The sequence below is a fragment of the Tamandua tetradactyla genome, chromosome 18, assembly GCF_023851605.1.
Source record: "Tamandua tetradactyla isolate mTamTet1 chromosome 18, mTamTet1.pri, whole genome shotgun sequence".
NCBI classification, from domain to species: Eukaryota; Metazoa; Chordata; class Mammalia; order Pilosa; family Myrmecophagidae; genus Tamandua; species Tamandua tetradactyla.
Genome location: NC_135344.1, coordinates 66,188,484 through 66,209,583, shown reverse-complemented (window position 1 = coordinate 66,209,583; position 21,100 = coordinate 66,188,484). Strand labels below are relative to the sequence as shown.

Below are 21,100 nucleotides of genomic sequence, written 5' to 3'. Positions count from 1 at the left end.
AAAGAATTAACCAGGTATCAGGATCAGAGCTACATTTGTCCTTTGGAGACTTTCCGCCCTGTTGGGTATTTCCTTCTCTAAAGTAGATATTTAAGGGATCACTGGTTAATAACAGTCCTCATTTCTTCCGTACTCTTTCTTTTAGGTATCACAGACTGAGTGAGCTTGTGGAACATGTGTTTCCACTTCTCAATAAAGAACAGAATTCTGCCTTTCCATGCCCAGAGTTCAGCTCCTTTTGTTACTGGCGAGACCCGATCCCTGATGTGAACCTGGATGACCTGGCCTGAGGGGATGCCTCCTGGGAGTGGGGAGGCCTTCAGTCACCCGGCTTCACAAGACAGAACGTGATTAGCCCTTCTGCTGGGCCAGAGCCGCAAGTGCTGACAAGAGGCCAGCTTGCAATGAGCACATGCTCTCCCAAGGAGGGAGAGGCATTGCTCACTGGGGCTAGAGTTGCCCTCCTTCTTCCCTCTCTCAGGTTGGCTTCTCAGTCTCCAGAGCACAGTGCCCCAGCGGTGAGGAGAGTGTTCTGCCACCTGTGTCGGTTGTCACACGAGCTTGGAGTTGTGTGCCAGCTTCTCCTTTAATTGCACAATTTGGAAGAATGAAGAGATAAGCTAAAGAAGAGTGGACATAACAGAACATTAGAGTGAAGTAGTTTTTCAAGATTCCATTTTTCTGTAGCAGGGGCATTCCACTGACATTCAGAGTCCACTGAACATCACTGTCTGTGGTTCCTTCTCTGGATGACTCCTCTCCTGCTGCACTGATAACAGGATTTGCAGTAAATGACAGTGGGAGGTTTAAAAAAATAGTTTCAGGGGGACCTTGGGAAAGCATACAGGCAATTGTATTCAGTCCTGGAAAGAATCCTTGTCTCTAGCCATCTGCCTGTTTCTAAAATTGAGTTTAAATTTGCCAGGAGAACATAGTGAAGCTCACTTAAGGGCCTCTGGCCAACAGCATTTGGTTGTAATATCACAGCCATGGGAACTTCTGGGATTCCCTCCACTGTTCTGCTTCCTCCCAAAAGCTGGGGACATTCACAGTGGCAAGCACAGGGTCCACCAAGAGAGGAGTTTTCATGGGGGTGTGGGAGAGTCAGGTATTTTCACTAAAAAGTAGAGAGCACTCAGTTTTGTAAACTGAGCCCATGAGCCCATCCCTGGGTTGCCACTTCTGGAGCCCTGCAAGATCAGGATAGGTATTGACAATCACCTCAGTATTAAAATCAAGAGAGTTATTAGAGAGGCCCCTCTCAGGGGGCCCAACAATGACCAAAGTTCATAGTCGTCCATCAGTGAGGGAGCAGAAGGCTGAGATTCTGCGAGTACAGTTGGTAGGTACAGGTCTGATGTTCTCAGGATGGTTTCACTTCTGACTCTACTTTCCTGTGATTGTATTGGTAGCCTCTTCTTACCCCAAATAATACTGATTTAGAGATGGGGAAATAGGGGCAGCATTGTTCCAGATTGGGGATGAGCCTTTTTTCCCCAGTATTGTTGGATGCAGAGAGGATTTTGAGATGCCTTGAATGCATTCTCAGTGGCGAAACCCGAAGGAACATGTTCCCAGAGAAGATACAACATATGCTTTCTCCAGTCCAGACCTCTCACCTTCAGTGTATCAGGACTAATGGTTTAGTGAGTTTGATTAAAGTATTTATGTACAGTTGGTTAGGGAACTAGGTTATGTTTATATGAAGTTCTTCCTAATTAGTGAATTAAAATCCTAGTAGAGCAGTACGCAGTTACTTTATTTCGTAAATGCCTTTAAGCATGTCCTTTCTAAAGCCTTTGGTTTAGAGATAGAATGTTACCTTGATAGACTTAGCCAGAGCTTAGTAGGATTTCTTTCTTTGCATATGTGCGGTAAAAAAAAATCTTAATGTTCGCTTTCTTTAGTCCTTTTTAGGTTTTCCTTCAAGGAGTTTTTGACTAAATAGTTTCTTCCTTTTCTTGACAAGCTCTTCTCTTTGGACACATAGGCCTTCCTCAGAGGATTCGACCTGGTAAAGGGTGGTTTGGTCCCTTTGTTTCAGTGTCCATAGCAATAGACTGTCATTTTATCACTACAGATTAATCCAGTGGGTATATATGCTAATTGCTATGAGTCTTTTTCCTTATTTAAAGGAGCCCCACTTAGTGAACATAGATGACTATTACTGTAGTGTTATGAAAGTATTAAGTTTGTGCTGAAAATCCATTGCCATTTGGTACAAATGATATTTGTTCTTTCCGTGAAAGAGAGATGCCCTTGAGTGTGTTTGTACACAGACCCTTCAGGTGGTGAGTTGATGAAGCAGCATCACCCCCACATTGTTTTCAGTGATGGGAGATATCTTGGGGTGGTGCAGGGCAGGTTGGGCTCTTCTAAGACATTTATCAGTGGCTCCATTGATAAAAAGGCCCCTTCCCCTCTTTCCAGTTCATTCTGACTAGTAGTTGCTCTTATGTCCATGTGTTAAAGCTTGTACTTCCATGAAAGGCAGACATCTGCATCATCTTCAGGCTTTAGGAAGTACATGTGGGCATGCTAACTCAGGCCCCACGTTTCAGTACTGTTTTGCTGTGCTTATTAATAAAAATGTGTGCATAGTTAGTGTGATGTCCTATAACGAAAGCTGCTAAAAATCATAGAATGTTTTTCAGTCTGGTGTCTAACCTTACCTGTTGTCAGAAAGCTGAGGAACAATAGGTAACCAAATGCCTGGAAGGTACCTCTGCCTCAGAATCCCACATGGCCATGCTGCAGTTGGCTCTTAAAAGTATGGGCAAGACCTTTTACAAAACAAGCTTCTTCTCTGCTTGAAAATTGGCAAACACAGGGTCTTCTGGGAATTTTATCCAATTTTCATGTCTCACATTTCTCTGAGAAGCCTTGTTTTCCCATGACTTAGAGCTTCCTGGGCTTAATGAAACTGGTTAAAAGTCTTATTTAAAGTGAGTGCTCTTTCCAGGTGAAAACTACTTTTTTGTTTATTTTTGAAGATAAAAAGAGGGAAAACTTTACTTTTTCAAATTAATAATTAAATTCAGCCTATGATGAAGTATTTGATTATTAGACAGTAATGCCACTAAGTTTTAAGTTGTCAGAAATTAAGTGCAAACATCAGTACAGTACTTTTAGTGATGGTAAAGACAATTGTCTTGCGATAAATGATTCATATTTTGGTGCAGTGTTTGATGTTCAAAGCAAGATGTTACAAAAATAAACAAATATAAACTAAATGCATCTGACTCTTTCTTTCTGAGGACATTTAAACCATCTTCTCTATATTCTTGCCAAAAATGATTATTTCCATAAATTAGCATTCTGATTTTTGCTAACACTTAAATTTATCTACAGAAAGGACTTCTTATGCTTATTTTAAAAACCTGACTCCAAAAGTGAGGCTACACTCACAGGAATTAACCTCTCCTGCTTTGTAGACTCTGCCAGAGAAAATGATGCATTCATACATACATATATAATTTCGGTTGTTTTCTCACTTATTTCCACAATACATGGTTATTCACCTCCTTTCCCCTTCCAAGTTTCCCTGAGAGTTATGTTCAGAGCCCTTGCTAACTACCTTTCATTTAACCTTTCTTGAGTATATATATTGCATAGCAGTCCTGAGGTTTTCCTCAAGTTAAGAGTCACAATGATCTTTGATCAAAAACTACATTCCATGTGCTATGTTTTCATCTTCTTGGAATCTCTTGAACCTTACTATATGCAAGAAAATGCTGAATATGTTGACTAAAACGGTCCCTCCATTAGCATGTCCTTTTTTTTTTTATTAATTAAAAAAAATTAACACAACATTTAGAAATCATTCCATTCTACATATGCAATCAGTAATTCTTAATATCATCACATAGGTGTATGGTCATCATTTCTCAGTACATATGCATCGATTTAGAGAAAGAAATAGCATGACAACAGAAAAAGAAATAAAGTGATAACACAGAAAACAAAAATAAAAATAAAAAGTACAAAAAAATATAAGAAAAAAAAAAAAAACTATAGCTCAGATGCAGCTTCATTCAGCGGTCCAACATAATTACATTACAATTTTTTAGAAATCATACCATTCTACATATGCAATCAGTAATTCTTAACATCATCACATAGATGCATGATCATCGTTTCTTAGTACATTTGCATCGGTTTAGAAGAACTAGCAATATAACCGAAAAAGATATAGAATGTTAATATAGAGAAAAAAATAAAAGTAATAATAATAAGAACAAAACAAAACAAAAACCTATAGCTCAGATGCAGCTTCATTCAGTATTTTAACATGATTACTTTACAATTAGGTATTATTGTGCTGTCCATTTTTGAGTTTTTGTATCTAGTCCTATTGCACAGTCTGTATTCCATCAGCTCCAATTACCCATTATCTTACCCTGTTTCTAACTCCTGCTGAACTCTGTTACCAATGACATGTTCCAAGTTTATTCTCGAGTGTCGATTCACATCATTGGGACCATACAGTATTTGTCTTTTAGTTTTTGGCTAGACTCACTCAGCATAATGTTCTCTAGGTCCATCCATGTTATTACATGCTTCATAAGTTTATCCTGCCTTAAAGCTGCATAATATTCCATCGTATGTATATACCACAGTTTGTTTAGCCACTCGTCTGTTGATGGACATTTTGGCTGTTTCCATCTCTTTGCAATTGTAAATAACGCTGCTATAAACATTGGTGTGCAAATGTCTGTTTGAGTTTTTGCCCTTAATTCCTTTGAGTAGATTCCCAGCAATGGTATTGCTGGGTCGTATGGCAATTCTATATTCAGCTTTTTGAGGAACCGCCAAACTGCCTTCCACAGTGGTTGCACCATTTGACATTCCCACCAACAGTGGATAAGTGTGCCTCTTTCTCCGCATCCTCTCCAGCACTTGTCATTTTCTGTTTTGTTGATAATGGCCATTCTGGTGGGTGTGAGATGATATCTCATTGTGGTTTTGATTTGCATTTCTCTAATGGCCAGGGACATTGAGCATCTCTTCATGTGCCTTTTGGCCATTTGTATTTCCTCCCCTGATAGGTGTCTGTTCAAGTCTTTTTCCCATTTTGTAATTGGGTTGGCTGTCTGTTGTTGAGTTGAACAATCTCATTATAAATTCTGGATACTAGACCTTTATCTGATATGTCGTTTCCAAATATTGATTCCCATTGTGTAGGCTGTCTTTCTACTTTCTTGATGAAGTTCTTTGATGCACAAAAGTGTTTAATTTTGAGGAGTTCCCATTTATTTATTTCCTTCTTCAGTGCTCTTGCTTTAGGTGTAAGGTCCATAAAACCGCCTCCAATTGTAAGATTCATAAGATATCTCCCTACATTTTCCTCTAACTGTTTTATGGTCTTAGACCTAATGTTTAGATCTTTGATCCATTTTGAGTTAACTTTTGTGTAGGGTGTGAGATATGGGTCTTCTTTCATTCTTTTGCATATGGATATCCAGTTCTGTAGGCACCATTTATTGAAGAGACTGTTCTGTCCCAGGTGAGTTGGCTTGACTGCCTTATCAAAGATCAAATGTCCATAGATGAGAGGGTCTATATCTGAGCACTCTATTCAGTTCCATTGGTCGATATATCTATCTTTATGCCAATACCATGCTGTTTTGACCACTGTGGCTTCATAATATGCCTTAAAGTCAGGCAGTGCAAGACTTCCAGCTTCGTTTTTTTTCCTCAAGATGTTTTTAGCAATTTGGGGCACCCTGCCCTTCCAGATAAATTTGCTTATTGGTTTTTCTATTTCTGAAAAATAAGTTGTTGGGATTTTGATTGGTATTGCATTGAATCTGTAAATCAATTTAGGTAGGATTGACATCTTAACTATATTTAGTCTTCCAATCCATGAACACGGTATGCCCTTCCATCTGTTTAGGTCTTCTGTGATTTCTTTTAGCAGTTTTTTGTAGTTTTCTTTATATAGGTTTTTTGTCTCTTTAGTTAAATTTATTCCTAGGTATTTTATTCTTTTAGTTGCAGTTGTAAATGGGATTCATTTCTTGATTTCCCCCTCCGCTTGTTCATTGCTAGTGTATAGAAATGCTACAGATTTTTGAATGTTGATCTTGTAACCTGCTACTTTGCTGTACTCATTTATTAGCTCTAGTAGTTTTGTTGTGGATTTTTCCAGGTTTTCGACGTATAGTATCAGATCGTCTGCAAACAGTGATAGTTTTACTTCTTCCTCTCCAATTTTGATGCCTTGTATTTCTTTTTCTTGTCTAATTGCTCTGGCTAGAACCTCCAACACAATGTTGAATAATAGTGGTGATAGTGGACATCCTTGTCTTGTTCCTGATCTTAGGGAGAAAGTTTTCAATTTTTCCCCATTGAGGATGATATTAGCTGTGGGTTTTTCATATATTCCCTCTATCATTTTAAGGAAGTTCCCTTGTATTCCTATCCTTTGAAGTGTTTTCAACAGGAAAGGATGTTGAATCTTGTCAAATGCCTTCTCTGCTAAAATTGAGAGGATCATGTGATTTTTCTGCTTTGATTTGTTGATATGGTGTATTACATTAATTGATTTTCTTATGTTGAACCATCCTTGCATACCTGGGATGAATCCTACTTGGTCATGATGTATAATTCTTTTAATGTATTGTTGGATACGATTTGCTAGAATTTTATTGAGGATTTTTGCATCTATATTCATTGGAGAGATCGGCCTGTAGTTTTCTTTTCTTGTAATATCTTTGCCTGGTTTTGGTATGAGGGTAATGTTGGCTTCATAGAATGAATTAGGTAGTTTTCCCTCCGCTTCGATTTTTTTGAAGAGTTTGAGGAGAGTTGGTACTAATTCTTTCTGGAATGTTTGATAGAATTCACATGTGAAGCCGTCTGGTCCTGGACTTTTCTTTTTAGGAAGCTTTTGAATGACTGATTCAATTTCTTTACTTGTGATTGGTTTGTTGAGGTCATCTATGTCTTCTTGAGTCAAAGTTGGTTGTTCATGTCTTTCCAGGAACCCGTCCATTTCCTCTAAATTGTTGTATTTATTAGCGTAAAGTTGTTCATAGTATCCTGTTATTACCTCCTTTATTACTGTGAGGTCAGTAGTTATGTCTCCTCTTCCATTTCTGATCTTATTTATTTGCATCCTCTCTCTTCTTCTTTTTGTCAATCTTGCTAAGGGCCCATCAATCTTATTGATTTTCTCATAGAACCAACTTCTGGCCTTATTGATTTTCTCTATTGTTTTCATGTTTTCAATTTATTTGTGCTCTAATCTTTGTTATTTCTTTCCTTTTGCTTGCTTTGGGGTTAGCTTGCTGTTCTTTCTCCAGTTCTTCCAAATGGATAGTTAATTCCTGAATTTTTGCCTTTTCTTCTTTTCTGATATAGGCATTTAGAGCAATAAATTTCCCTCTTAGCACTGCCTTTGCTGCGTCCCATAAGTTTTGATATGTTGTGTTTTCATTTTCATTCGCCTCAAGGTATTTGCTAATTTCTCTAGCAATTTCTTCTTTGACCCACTCGTTTAGGAGTGTGTTGTTGAGCCTCCACGTATTTGTGAATTTTCTGGCACTCTGCCTATTATTGATTTCCAACATCATTCCTTTATGGTCCGAGAAAGTGTTGTGTATGATTTCAATCTTTTTAAATTTGTTAAGACTTGCTTTGTGACCCAGCATATGGTCTATCTTTGAGAATGATCCATGAGCACTTGAGAAAAAGGTGTATCCTGCTGTTGTGGGATGTAATGTCCTATAAATGTCTATTAAGAAGTCTAGTTCATTTATAGTAATATTCAGATTCTCTATTTCTTTGTTGATCTTCTGTCTAGATGTTCTGTCCATTGATGAGAGTGGTGAGTTGAAGTCTCCAACTATTATGGTATATGAGTCTATTTCCCTTTTCACTGTTTGCAGTGTATTCTTCACGTATTTTGGGGCATTCTGGTTCGGTGCATAAATATTTATGATTGTTATGTCTTCTTGTTTAATTGTTCCTTTTATTAGTATATAGTGACCTTCTTTGTCTCTTTTAACTGTTTTACATTTGAAGTCTAATTTGTTGGATATTAGTATCGCCACTCCTGCTCTTTTCTGGTTGTTATTTGCATGAAATATCTTTTCCCAACCTTTCACTTTCAACCTATGTTTATCTTTGGGTCTAAGATGTGTTCCCTGTAGATAGCATATAGAAGGATCCTGTTTTTTAATCCATTCTGCCAGTCTATGTCTTTTGATTGGGGAATTCAGTCCATTGACATTTAGTGTTATTACTTTTGGGATAATATTTTCCTCTAACATTTTGCCTTTTGTATTATATATATCGTATCTGATTTTTCTTCTTTCTACACTCTTTTCCATACCTCTCTCTTCTGTCTTTTTGTATCTGACTCTAGTGCTCCCTTTAGTATTTCTTGCAGAGCTGGTCTCTTGGTCACAAATTCTCTCAGTGACTTTTTGTCTGAGAATGTTTTAATTTCTCCCTCATTTTTGAAGGATAATTTTGCTGGATATAGGAGTCTTGGTTGGCAGTTTTTCTCTTTTAGTAATTTAAATATATCGTCCCACTGTCTTCTAGCTTCCATGGTTTCTGCTGAGAAATCTACACATAGTCTTATTGGGTTTCCCTTGTATGTGATGGATTGTTTTTCTCTTGCTGCTTTCAAGATCCTCTCTTTCTCTTTGACCTCTGACATTCTAACTAGTAAGTGTCTTGGGGAACGCCTATTTGGGTCTAATCTCTTTGGGGTGCGCTGCACTTCTTGGATCTGTAATTTTAGGTCTTTCATAAGAGTTGGGAAATTTTCAGTGATAATTTCTTCCATTAGTTTTTCTCCTCCTTTTCCCTTCTCTTCTCCTTCTGGGACACCCACAACACATATATTTGTGCGGTTCATATTGTCCTTGAGTTCCCTGATACCCTGTTCAAATTTTTCCATTCTTTTCCCGATAGTTTCTGTTTGTTTTTGGAATTCAGATGTTCCATCCTCCAAATCACTAATTCTATCTTCTGTCTCTTTAAATCTATCATTGTAGGTATCCATTATTTTTTCTATGTTTGCTACTTTATCCTTCACTTCCATAAGTTCTGCGATTTTTTTTTCAGTTTTTCTATTTCTTCTTTATGTTCAGCCCATGTCCTCTTTATGTCCTCCCTCAATTTATCGATTTCATTTTTGAAGAGGTTTTCCATTTCTGTTCGTATATTCAGCATTAGTTGTCTCAGCTCTTGTATCTCATTTGAGCTATTGGTTTGTTCCTTTGACTGGGCCATATTCTCAATCTTTTGAGCGTGGACAGTTATCTTCTGCTGCTGGCGTCTGGGCATTTATTCAGATTTCTCTGGGTGTCGGACCCAGCAAGGTTGTAAGATTTTTCTGTGAAATCTCTGGGATCTGTTTTTCTTATCTTGCCCAGTAGGTGGCGCACGTGGCACACGTTTGTCTCAAGTGTTTGGAATGGGTCTCCCCCAGTCACCGATCTCCGCGGCCTGGGGATTTCGGATCTAATTCTCTCCGTTGGTTCAGGGGCCGTGCGTAGTGGGGGCGTCAGCTGCTGAGGCTTGAGGGGACCCTGTGGCTGGTCGCGGGCTGCAGCGGGCCTGGGGGATTCTCCACCGGACCAGGAAGCCTCCCGCGGGGGGGGGGGCACCGCGGCTTGGATAGCCCTCCGGTCTGAGTTTTGTATCCGCGGACTCGAAGCCGAGACTCGAAGCCGCCCACAAAAGAGGGCCGCCGCCTGCCTCGGCTTGGGAAACTTGCTTCTCCAATACTCTCAGCCAGCCCGGGAGGGAGGGAGGGAGTAGCTCGGACCGCCACAGCTGCGGCTGCTCGGGAAATCGCGCGCCGCTCGGGGGTCTCACCGCAGCCGAGTCTCACAGTCAGACTAGCCAGCCCAGACTTTGGATAGCCCTCTGATCCGAGACTCGTAGCCGCGGAGTCGAAGCTGAGACCCGAAGCCGCCCGCAAAAGTGTGGCGCCGGCCGCCTTGGCTGGGAAGCTTGCCTCTCCGAGACTCTCAGCCGGCCTGGGAAGGAGGGAGGGAGGGATTAGCTCGGACCGCCGCAGCTGCGGCTGCTCGGGAAATCGCGCGCCGCTCGGGGATCTCACCGCAGCCGAGTTTCGCAGTCAGACTAGCCAGTCCAGAGTGGGTTACGCTGTGTGTCCATTCCCTGCTGTAGCCCCAGGAGCTGTTCTGTACTGTTTCTGTTTACCTATTAGTTGATTTGGAGTCGGAGGAACTAAGACGCATGTACCTTACTTAGCCGCCATCTTGGATCCTCCCAGCATGTCCTTTCAAGTAGGAAAAAGCTTTATATTTCATGTTTCCTCACCCTGACTTACTGGTTAGCAGACAGGTCAGGTAAAGAGAACCATGGGTCTTTGGAATATACAGACGGGGAGTTTCCGCATGTCTGGGTATATCATTACCTTTATAAGGGAAGGAGCACACTACATTTTCTCTGAGCATGCAGGAGCAGCTTGTGGACAGGTCAAGCAGTATAAGAATCAGGTCACAGATTGGCACACAGTGGCCTGGAACAAAAGATTACCAACTTTTAAGATGTATAATAGAGTATCTGGGACCTCTTTTCTTAGGGAGAAGAGGGGACATTGGGATCCTTGTAAATAGGGGAATTTTTAAGATCACAAACGTATACTCAGGACAGGTCACATACTCAGAAAGGGCTAGATAGGACCCTGCACTTCCATTTTGGACTGATCTTGAGGTTCACTAGTGAGAGGACTGTACTCTGAGGGAGAGTACCAGTTAACACAGCCAGTCTGCAAAGACTGTGAAAGGTGATTTTTGTGTTTGCTTTGTTTCTCTGGCACATTATTATCTAGATAGAAATGTAAACAGATGACTCAAGACTCCCAGAATCAAAACTTTAAAATATTAAAATGCAAAGTGTGTGCCAAAAGATTATAAGAGAAAGAGATAGGTAATGATGACCCATCCAACATGATAAAATTTCCAGACTTAACATATAGAAATATTAAAGGGATAAGATGAAACATTAGAAACCAGTAATGAAGAAAATGAGACTTTGGACACTCCAAAGACTTTTTTAAAGTAGTAGTATTGATATACTCAAAGAACTAAAGAAAAACATGAAAAAAACCTGAAGGATATCAGGAAAACCAATTTAAACAAAATAATTTCAGTAAGTAATTAGAAATAATGACAAAGAACAAAGCAAATATTAGAGTTGAAGACCATAGTAACTGATACTAAAAATTTTCTACAGGCATTTAACAGCAGATTGGAGTTGACAAAAAAGAATCAGTGAACCCTAAGACATTTTAAATTACTCAGTCTGGGCAGTAGAATGAAAAAATGAAGAACAGTGAATACAGCCTGAGAGGTTTGTGGGATACCATTAAGCATACCAATATACTCATGGGAGTCTGAGAAGGAGAAGAAAGAACAGAAGGAATATTCAAAGAAATAATGAATGCCATCTTGCCAAATTTAATGAGAGGCATGAATAACCACACCCAAGAAGCCCTGTGAATTCTACACAGGAGAAACTCAAAGAGATCCATGCCCAGAGACATTATAATCAGACTGTCAAATGCCAAACACAAAGAACCCCGAATGCTTCAAGAGAAGCAATGCATCAAGTACAAAGGAGCCTCTATTAGATTAAGTGCCAATTTTCATCAGAAACCTTGGGAGGCAAGGAGGTATATAAGATGACAGAAAGTGCTGGAAAAAAAATTGCCAACCAAGAATTTTATATCCAGCAAGACGTCTCTAAAAAATGAGAGAGATTAAAACATTTCCAGATAAACAAGAGGTGAGGGACTTAACTACCACTAGACCTCGCCTGCAGGCAATGCTAAAGGGAGTTCTTCACATTGAAAGAGGGCAGTAGACTCGATTGATCAAATAAAGAAGTAAGGATTTCTAGCTAACTATATGGGCAATTCTCTTTTTAGTTTGTAATAACTCCACTTTTCATTTTTGACATGATACTATATACAAGCACATAAAAAGTAATGATAGTAGTAGAATGTTCCCCTTCATGCAGGAGACCTGGGTTTGATTCCCAGTCCATGAACGCACACCCCCCCTCCAAAAAAAAAAGTAATGATAAATCTTTTAAAGGTTTGGAATACAGTGTGTAAAAATGTCATCTGTGACAAGAACTACATAAAGGTGGGAGAACAGGGAAATATAGGAACTTTGTGTGAGCTCTGAAGGTAAGCTGGTATCAAATCAAATGCTATTGTTAGACTTAGGATGTTAAATTTAAGCTCTGATGTGACCACAAAGAAAATATCTGAAAACTGTACACAGAAGGAAATGAAAATGTACTAAAAATGATTGACTACAAAAGATCAATCAAACACCAAAGTAGTTTGTAATGGAAAAAATTGAAAGACTAAAATGTTACAAGACTTACAAAAACCAAATAGCAAAATGGCAAAAGACTTGCATTGTCAGTAGTTACTTTAAATGTAAATGGATTAAAAGCTACATTCAGGGCGGGCCGCGGTGGCTCAGCGGGCAAAGTGCTTGCCTGCTATGCCGGAGGACCTCGGTTCGATTCCCGGCCCCAGCCCATGTAACAAAAACGGAGAAACAGAATACAATAAAAAACAAGAAAATGTTTAAAAATGTTTCCCTTTCTTCCTTCCTTCCTTCCTTCTATCCTTCCTTCCTTCTCTCTGTCTTTCCTTTAAAAAAAAAAAAAAAAAAAAAAAAAAAAAAAAAAAAGCTACATTCAAAGGGCAGAGATTGGCAGCATGGATAAAAAATGTATAATCCAGAAATATATACTATACTGTCATCTTAAGTTTAAAGACATAAGTAGTTTGAAAGTGAGAAAAAATACTTCAGGCAAACAGTAACCATTAGACAACTGGGGTGGCTACACTAATACCAAATAAACTACAAATTCATTGAAAAGATGAACATATATGCACCTAAGAACAGAACCCCCAAAATACATAAGCAAATACTGACAGATTTGAAGGGAGAAATATCTGGTTCTGTATTAATAGGAGGCTTCAGTACACTTTTTCAAAAATGGATAGAACATCTATACAGAAAATGAGGAAATGCAAGACTTAATCCCATAGACCAGCTAGACTTAACATATAAAGAACACTTAACCCAACATCAGCAAAATATACATTATTCTCTAGTGCAGATGGAACATTACCTAGGATAGCCATATATTAGGTCACAAAATAAATCTCCATATATTTTAAAAGACTGAAATCATACAAAGTATCCTCTTCATTCACAATGAAATGAAGCTAGAAATCAATGACGGGGAGAATGGGCAGATTCATAAATATGTAGACGTTTAAAAATACACTCTTAAATAGGTCAAAAAGAATTCACAAGGGAAGTTAGGAAATATATTAAGACAAATGAAAATAGCAACATGATATACCAAACTTAATAGATGCAATCTAGGCAATGCTCTAAATATATAGTTCTTAATTTTTACATTAAAAAGGAAGAAAGATTTCAAACCAGTAACCTAATCCCATGTCTAGAGGAACTAAAGAAAGAAAACCAAAATACCCAAAGTGAACAGAAGGAAGGAAATAAAGAATAGATTGAAAAAAATGAGATAGAAAATTTAAAAAGAATGAATCTACAAAACCAGAAATTGGTTCTCTCAAAAAATCAGTAAAACCAATAAACCTTTAGGTAAATTGACACCAAAAAAGAGAGTGGACACAACTAAAATCAGAAAAGGGGACATGATTACTGACCCCATAGAAAAAAGACTAAGAGGATACTGTGAGCAACTGTATGCCAACAAACTGGATATACTGGATGAAATGGACAAATTCGAAACTACCTATTCTGATTCAAGAAGATCTCAACAATAGAAGTAATCAGTAAACAAATCCTTCTAGCAAAGAAAAACTCAGAACCAGATGGCTTCACAGGGGAATTTACCAAACAGTTCAAAAAGAATTAACACCTATCCTGCTCAAAGTCTTCTAAAAAGTTGAAAAGAAGGAAACATTGCCTGATTCACTTTATGAGGCCAACATCACTCAATACGCAAGCCAGATAAAGATTCCACAAATAAACTACAGATTAGTATCCTTGACAAACATAGCTGCAAAAATCCTCAACAAAACACTAATAAGCAAACCAAATCCAATAGCCCATCAAAAGAATTACACATCATGATCAAGTGGCATTCATCCCAGGTATGCATGGGTGGTTCCACATAGGAAAATCAGTTAATGCAATATACTGTATTGCCAGAAGAAAGAGAAAAAAGCCACATGATCATCTCAGTTGATGCCAAAAAGGCATTTTACAAGATCCAGCATGCCTTCATAAAATAAGAACTAGAGATAGAAGGAAACTTCCTCAACATGATAAAGGGCATCTATGGAAAAGCCACAGTTAACTTCATAATCAATGGTGAAAGAGCGACAGCTTTTCCTGTAAGATCAGGAACAAGATAAGGATGTCCACTGTCACCACTGTTATTCAACATTGTTCTGGAAGTTCTAGCCAGAGTAGTTGAACAAAAGAAATAAATAAAAGGCATCCAAATAGGAAGGGAAGAAGGTAAACTGTCCCTATTTGCAGATAACATGACTCTCTATATAGAAAATCCTGATAAATCCACGACAAAGCCCCTGGAACTAATAAATGAATTTAGGAAAGTGGTGGGATACATGATCAACATGAAAAACACCAGTAGTGTTACTATAGTAATGAATTATCTGAAAAGAAATCAAGAAAAAGTTCCATTTACAATGACAACTAAAAGAATGAAATATCAACAAGAAAATCTAACCAAAATGAAAATGTCTGTACACAAAACACTATAATAAGACATTGCCTGAAAGAAGTTAAAAGACAATCTAAATAAATGGAAAGACATTCTGTGTTCATGGATTGGAAGACTATATTGTTAAGATGTCAGTTCTACCCATAGCGATTGACAGATTAAACGCAATTCCAATAAGAATTCTAACAGTTTACAGAAATGGAAAAGTCAATTAACAAATTTATCAAATTTATATTGAAGGGTAAGATAGCCAAGCCATCTTGAAAATGAATGAAGTTAGAGGATTCACAGTTCCCAATCTATAAATGTATTGCAAAGCCACAGTAATGCTACTGTTAAAAAGAAAACAAAGTAAGTATTGAAGAGGAAGTGGAGAAATAGTTATACACAGTCACTGTTACTGGGAATGTAAAATGGTGCAGCTGATGTGGAAGATAGTTTGGTAGTTCATCAGAAAGTTAAGTTTGGAATTACCACATCACCCACAATTCCACTTCCAGATACATGCTCCAAAATTTGAAAACAGGAATTCTAATAGATATTTGCATACCAGTGTTCATAGCAGCATTATTCACAACAGCCAAGATGGAAGCACACGAAGTGTCCATCAATGGATGAATGAGTAAACAAAATGTGGTACATACATGCAATTTATCAGCATAAAAAGGAATAAAGTTCTGATACACGTGACAACATGGATGACCCTTGAAGACATCATGCTGAGTGAAGCCAGACACAAAAGGACAAATATTGTATGACCTTACTGATATGAAACAATTAGAATAAGCAAATTCATAGAGTCAGAGTCTAGAATATAGGTTTCCTGGGGAAGGGAATGAGGAGTTAAATTGCACAGAATTTCTGTTTGGATTAGCCATAAAATTTTGGAAATGAATGATGGTGATGATAGCACAACATTATGAATATAATTAGTAGCACTGAATTATATATATATATATATATATATATATATATAAATTTGGGGGGGGTTGTATATATGTTACTAGAATAAAAACAAAAAATAAACAGTACTGTACAATACAGTGACCCTATTGTAAACAATGGGCTATAATAGTACAAGTACAAAAATGTTCTTTCATGAATTGTAACAAATATATTAATGCACTAATGCAAGGTGTTAATTATAGGGCAGTATATGCGAATTCTATATTTTATACATGATTTTTCTGCATAAAAATCCCCCCCCACACACTGCCTACCTTGCTGCCTGTGGTGAAAGGCACTGCCATGGGGAACCAGCAGCCCAAGTTACACACAGGCATGTGCTCTGGCACTGCTGCTTAACCCCCAGTACAGGATGGCAGGGACACAAAGACAGTGTGAACTTCTTTAATAAAATTAAAAGTTTTAAAAACAAACCTCCCCAACACAGAAAAGCCCAAGACCTGATGGCTTCGTTGGTGAATTTTGCCAAACATTCAAAGAATTAACACCAATTCTGCTCAAACCCTTCAAAAAAATTAAGAGGAGGGAACACTTCTGAACTCATTCAATCAAGCCAGTATCATTTTAACACCAAAGGCAGATAAAGGTACACAAGAAAACTACAGACCAAAATTCCTTATGCATATAGATGCAAAAATCTCCAGTAAAAATAACTAGCAAACCAAATCCAACAGCATTTTAAGGGATCATACAGTCAAGTGAGATACATCCCAGGAATGCAAGGGTAGTTCAAGAAAACCAATTAATGTCTGGCTGGTTTGAAACTGTTACGTATCTCAGAAAAGACATGTTCTTCAAATCCAATCTTGTGGGGACAGACCAGTTGTGGGTGGGACCTTTTAAGTAGGTTGTTTCCATGGAGATGTGATTCCCACCCATTCCAGGTGTATCTTAATCCTTTTACTGAGTCCTCTATGAAGAGAATAAAAGACAGAGCTCTAGAGAGCTCAGAGCCAGCACAGGGCAGAGAGATGAAACCAAGCGACAGAGATTTGGAGATGCTAAACTTAAGAGACAAAACACTGAGTTTGCCCCAGAGATGCTAGCTGAGGACCCACAGAAGCTTAGAGAGAAAGCCACTGAAATCAGAAAACTGAAAGGAACGAACTGGAAGCAAGGACCAGTAGAAGATGCCACCCACTTGCCCTTCTAGCTGACAAGAGGTGTTCCAGATTCCAGAAGCCTTTCTTCAAGGTATTTTTCTCTGAATGCCTTAATTTGGACATTTATAGGGTCTTAGAACTGTAAATTTGTAACTCATTAAATCCCCTTTATAAAAACCGATCCATTTCTGGTATACTGCATTCCATCAGCCTTAAAAAATGAAACAATATTATCACTTTAATAGAATGAAGAGGGGAAATGACATGGTCATCTCAATTGATGGAAAAGGCATTTGACAAAATCTAGCACCCCTTCTTGATAAAAAGACTCAGAAAACTAGGAATAAAAGGAAACCTCTTCAACATGATAAAGAACACTATAAAAAACCCAACACTAACATCATGTCAATGAGGACTGAAAACTTCCCCTTAAGATATGCAACAAGATGAGGATGCCCACTTTCACCAGTGCTATTCTACAATGTACTAAAGTTCTAGCCAGAGCAGTGAAGCAAGAAAAAGAAGAGAAATCCAAATTGGAAAGGAAGAAATAAAGCTTTCCCTGTTTGCAGATGATATGTTCCTATACAAAGAAAATCCTGGAGAATCGCAATAAAATTACTAGAGCTGATAAACTGAGTAGAGTTATAGGAAACAAGATCAACATGCAAAAAATCAGTTATTTCTATACACTAATAATGAACAATCTGAAAAGGAAATCAAGAGAAAAAGTCTAATTAGAATAGCAACTGTGCTGGTTTGGAAAGATGTATGTCCCCTAGAAAAGCCATGTTTTAATCTAAATCCCATTTCATAAAGGCAAAATAATCCCTATTCAATGCTGTATGTTTGAAACTAATCAGATCATCTCCCTGGAGATGTGATTTAATCAAGAGTGGTTGTTAAACTGGATTAGGTGATGACATGTCTCCACCCATTTGGGCAGGTCCTGAGAAGTTTCTGGAGTCCTATAAAAGAGGAAACATTTTGGAGAATGAAGGAGATTCAGAGAGAGCAGAGCAGAACAACATAGCCTTAGAAGCAGAGTCTACCAGCCAGTGACATTTGGAGATGAAGAAGGAAAATGCCTCCTGGGGAGCTTCATGAAACAGGAAGCCAGTAGAAGAAGCTAGCAGATGATGCCATGTTCGCCATGTGCCCTTCCAGATGAGAGAGGAACCCTGACCGTGTTCACCATGTGCCTTTCTAGATAAGAGAGAAACTGACTGTGTTCCCCATGTGCCCTCCCACTTGAGAAAGAAACCGTGAACTTCATTGGCCTTCTTGAATCAAGGTATCTTTCCCTGGATGCCTTAGATTGGACATTTCAATAGACTTGTTTTAATTGGGCATTTTCTCAGCCTTAGAACTGTAAACTAGCAATTTATCAAATTCCCCTTCTTAAAAGTCATTCTGTTTCTGGTATATTGCATTCCAGCAGCTAGCAAACTAGAACAGCAACTAATAGAATAAACTAGGAATAAATTTAAACAAATGTCTTTTCTGGGAAAAGAGAAACAAAACCAAAAAGATATATATGTGAATATTAAGAGATTTCATCTAGTAATTGGCTCACATGACAGTGGAGATTGGCAATTCCAAACTACAACCTGGGGGCAAGTCGGAAACTCCGATGAAGGTGAGGTTGAATTCCCCAGGAGAATTCTGAAATCCTCAGTTCTAGCTTTAAAACCTCCATATGATAGAATGAGGAAACTACATTGCTGAGGGCAGTTTCCTTTGTTGGTTGTGGATTCAATCAATTTATCCTCACATGTAATAATCAGGCCACAGCTTGCTTGACTAAACAAATCGACACCATAAACTAGCTAAGCTGATGCATGAGATTAAACATCACAGTCTACTACTTGTCAACCTGGTACCCATATACATCCTAAACCATACTGAATCTCCAAATAAAGACAATAACACAGTCATATTTTGACCTACCATAATACAAATGTCCCACATACAATAAAAAATGCTAACCCTTGCCCCCAAAGAGGATGCAAGTCCTTACTTATATTCTTAATATCCTGTAACTTAGATACTTAGTTATCTAAAGTTACAACCTATCTTATAAGAAGATAAGAGGAAAGAAAAAGATACTCTATGGATATATATATATAGAAATATATAGTCATAACAAAATAAGGAAATAATCATTGCAGTTTGCATTTTTGCAACTGGTCATGTGGTAACAGCTGGTATTTATAACTACATTTTTCCACAATCCATCCATATTCCCTTTACTTTTCAGCAAACATCTAGGTTGGTTGTAATTCTTTGCCTTGTAGGGTAATCCAAACCTTCATTCCTGAAGTGTCTGGGCTGTTGTTTTCCATTGACTTTAACACAGAGTGTGGTGGTAGCAAGAGACACCCTGGGGTATTTCCTATATTCTGTGAAAACTCTTTTACCTTCCATTGTATAGTAGCAGTCCAATGCCCCTTGACAATCAGGACAAATCACCATGCCCAGTACAGTAACTGCTTTCCTTGTATGTTGGCTCAGAGGCATGAGAAGCCAAAGTAGTCAGGTGGAAGTCTTAAGTTCGAATCCTATGGAATCACCATTGTGTCTTCCTGATGGAAGCACCCCTCCCTTTGGAACTAAGACCTTCAGACCAGTAGAGTATAAGGGCACAGGGTATAGGAAGCAAAAATTTTTCTACTGGATGACTATAAATAATACTGATACTACTCCCATTTCCACCCCTTGATTCCTAGACCCATGAATCCAGTCTATGGGAGAAAAAGCACCATAGATTGGATGCTGATTTAGAGCATATACAGGCTCCTGGAGAACATGTCCCAGCCCTGCAAAGTATTGCCGTCCAGCTGATGCTATAATCGAGTCTTCAAAAGACCATTCCACTGTTCTTCCAATCCAGCTGCTTCAAGATAATTGCAGAACAAAGTAAGACCAATGATTCTATGAGCCTAGGCCTATTGATACACCTTTTTTTACTGTGAAGTGTATTCCTTGATCAGAAGCAATTCTGTATGGAATACCATGATGGTGGATAAGACATTCTGTAAGTCCACAGATATAGTTTCGGCAGAAGTATTTGGTGCAGAGACAATAAATTTATATCTAGAGTATACATCCCAGTAAGAGCAAAATGGGCCCCTTCCATGATAGAAGTAGTCCAAAGTAGTCAACCTGTCATCAGGTCCCTGCAGGTTAGATTAGGATATGGGGCTAGAGAGTTGATACACCTCCGAGGGAGGATAATGAATCTGCCTGGTTGGCTTTAGCAGCTGAAAGCAAATGTTTTCTGGTGGTCTCTACTAATAGTTAACAAAAATAAAGTATCTGCCAGATCAATAGCTACCTACCAGGTACCAGAGGATGTGTTGATCTGCTGAAGTAATGATACCACATCTAGAACAACAATTAGGAGTTGCCACTTCATTTAGTTTATGATAATCCACTGTCATCCAAGATCCATCTGTTTTCTGCACAAGCCAAACAGGAGAGTTGAATGGGGATGTGGTAGGAATCACCACCCCTATATCCACCAAGTTCTTAATGGTGGTGCCAATCTCTGCAATTCCTCCAGGAATACAGTATTGTTTTTTATTTACTATTTTGTTAGGTAGAGGTATTTCTAGTGGCTTCCACTTGGCTTTTTGTACCATAATAGCCCTCACTTCACAAGCCAGGGAACTAATGTGGGTATTCTCCCAGTTCCTGAGTATGTCTATTACAAACGTGCATTCCAGAACTGGGGAAATAGCTACACAATGTTGGGGACCTACTGTACTCTCTGTGAGATGGACCTGAGTAAAACTCCATTGGATCACTTGACCTTCATAAGCCCATACTCTGTGACTGGTGGACCACAGTGATGTTTTTTTTTTTTCCAATTCTTTTTTTTATTAATTAAAAAAATTAATAAGCAAAACATTTAGATATCATTCCATTCTACATATACAATCAGTAATTCTTAATATCATCACATAGTTGCATATTCATCATTTCTTAGAACATTTGCATCGATTTAGAAAAAGAAATAAAAAGACAACAGAAAAAGAAATAAAATGATAAGAGAAAAAAAAGATTATACATACCATACCCCTTACCCCTCGCTTTCATTTACCACTAGCATTTCAAATTAAATTTATTTTAACATTTATTCCCCCTATTATTTATTTTTATTCCATATGTTCTACTCTTCTGTTGATATAGTAGCTAAAAGGAGCATCAGACACAAGGTTTTCACATTCACAGAGTCTCATCGTGAAAACTATATCATTGTTCAATCA

General features: G+C 38.3%; 1 protein-coding gene and 1 non-coding gene across 7 annotated transcripts in view; one reads left to right on the top strand and one right to left on the bottom strand.

The window, feature by feature from the left end:
* The window catches only part of LPIN2 (lipin 2), a 141,347-nt gene extending 138,114 nt beyond the window's left edge, over positions 1-3,233 (top strand). For all 6 annotated transcript variants that reach the window (XM_077135880.1, XM_077135883.1, XM_077135881.1 and 3 more), the window contains one exon: positions 146-3,233. In XM_077135880.1, coding sequence (XP_076991995.1) covers positions 146-290 — 145 coding nt within the window. In that variant the 3' untranslated portion in view covers positions 291-3,233. The remainder of the gene's footprint in view (positions 1-145) is intronic.
* Positions 3,234-15,979: 12,746 nt separating this feature from the next.
* On the bottom strand, positions 15,980-16,102 carry LOC143662851 (small nucleolar RNA SNORA76). The gene has a single exon (XR_013165619.1). It is a non-coding gene; the product is annotated as a small nucleolar RNA SNORA76 (small nucleolar RNA).
* Positions 16,103-21,100: the final 4,998 nt, after the last annotated feature.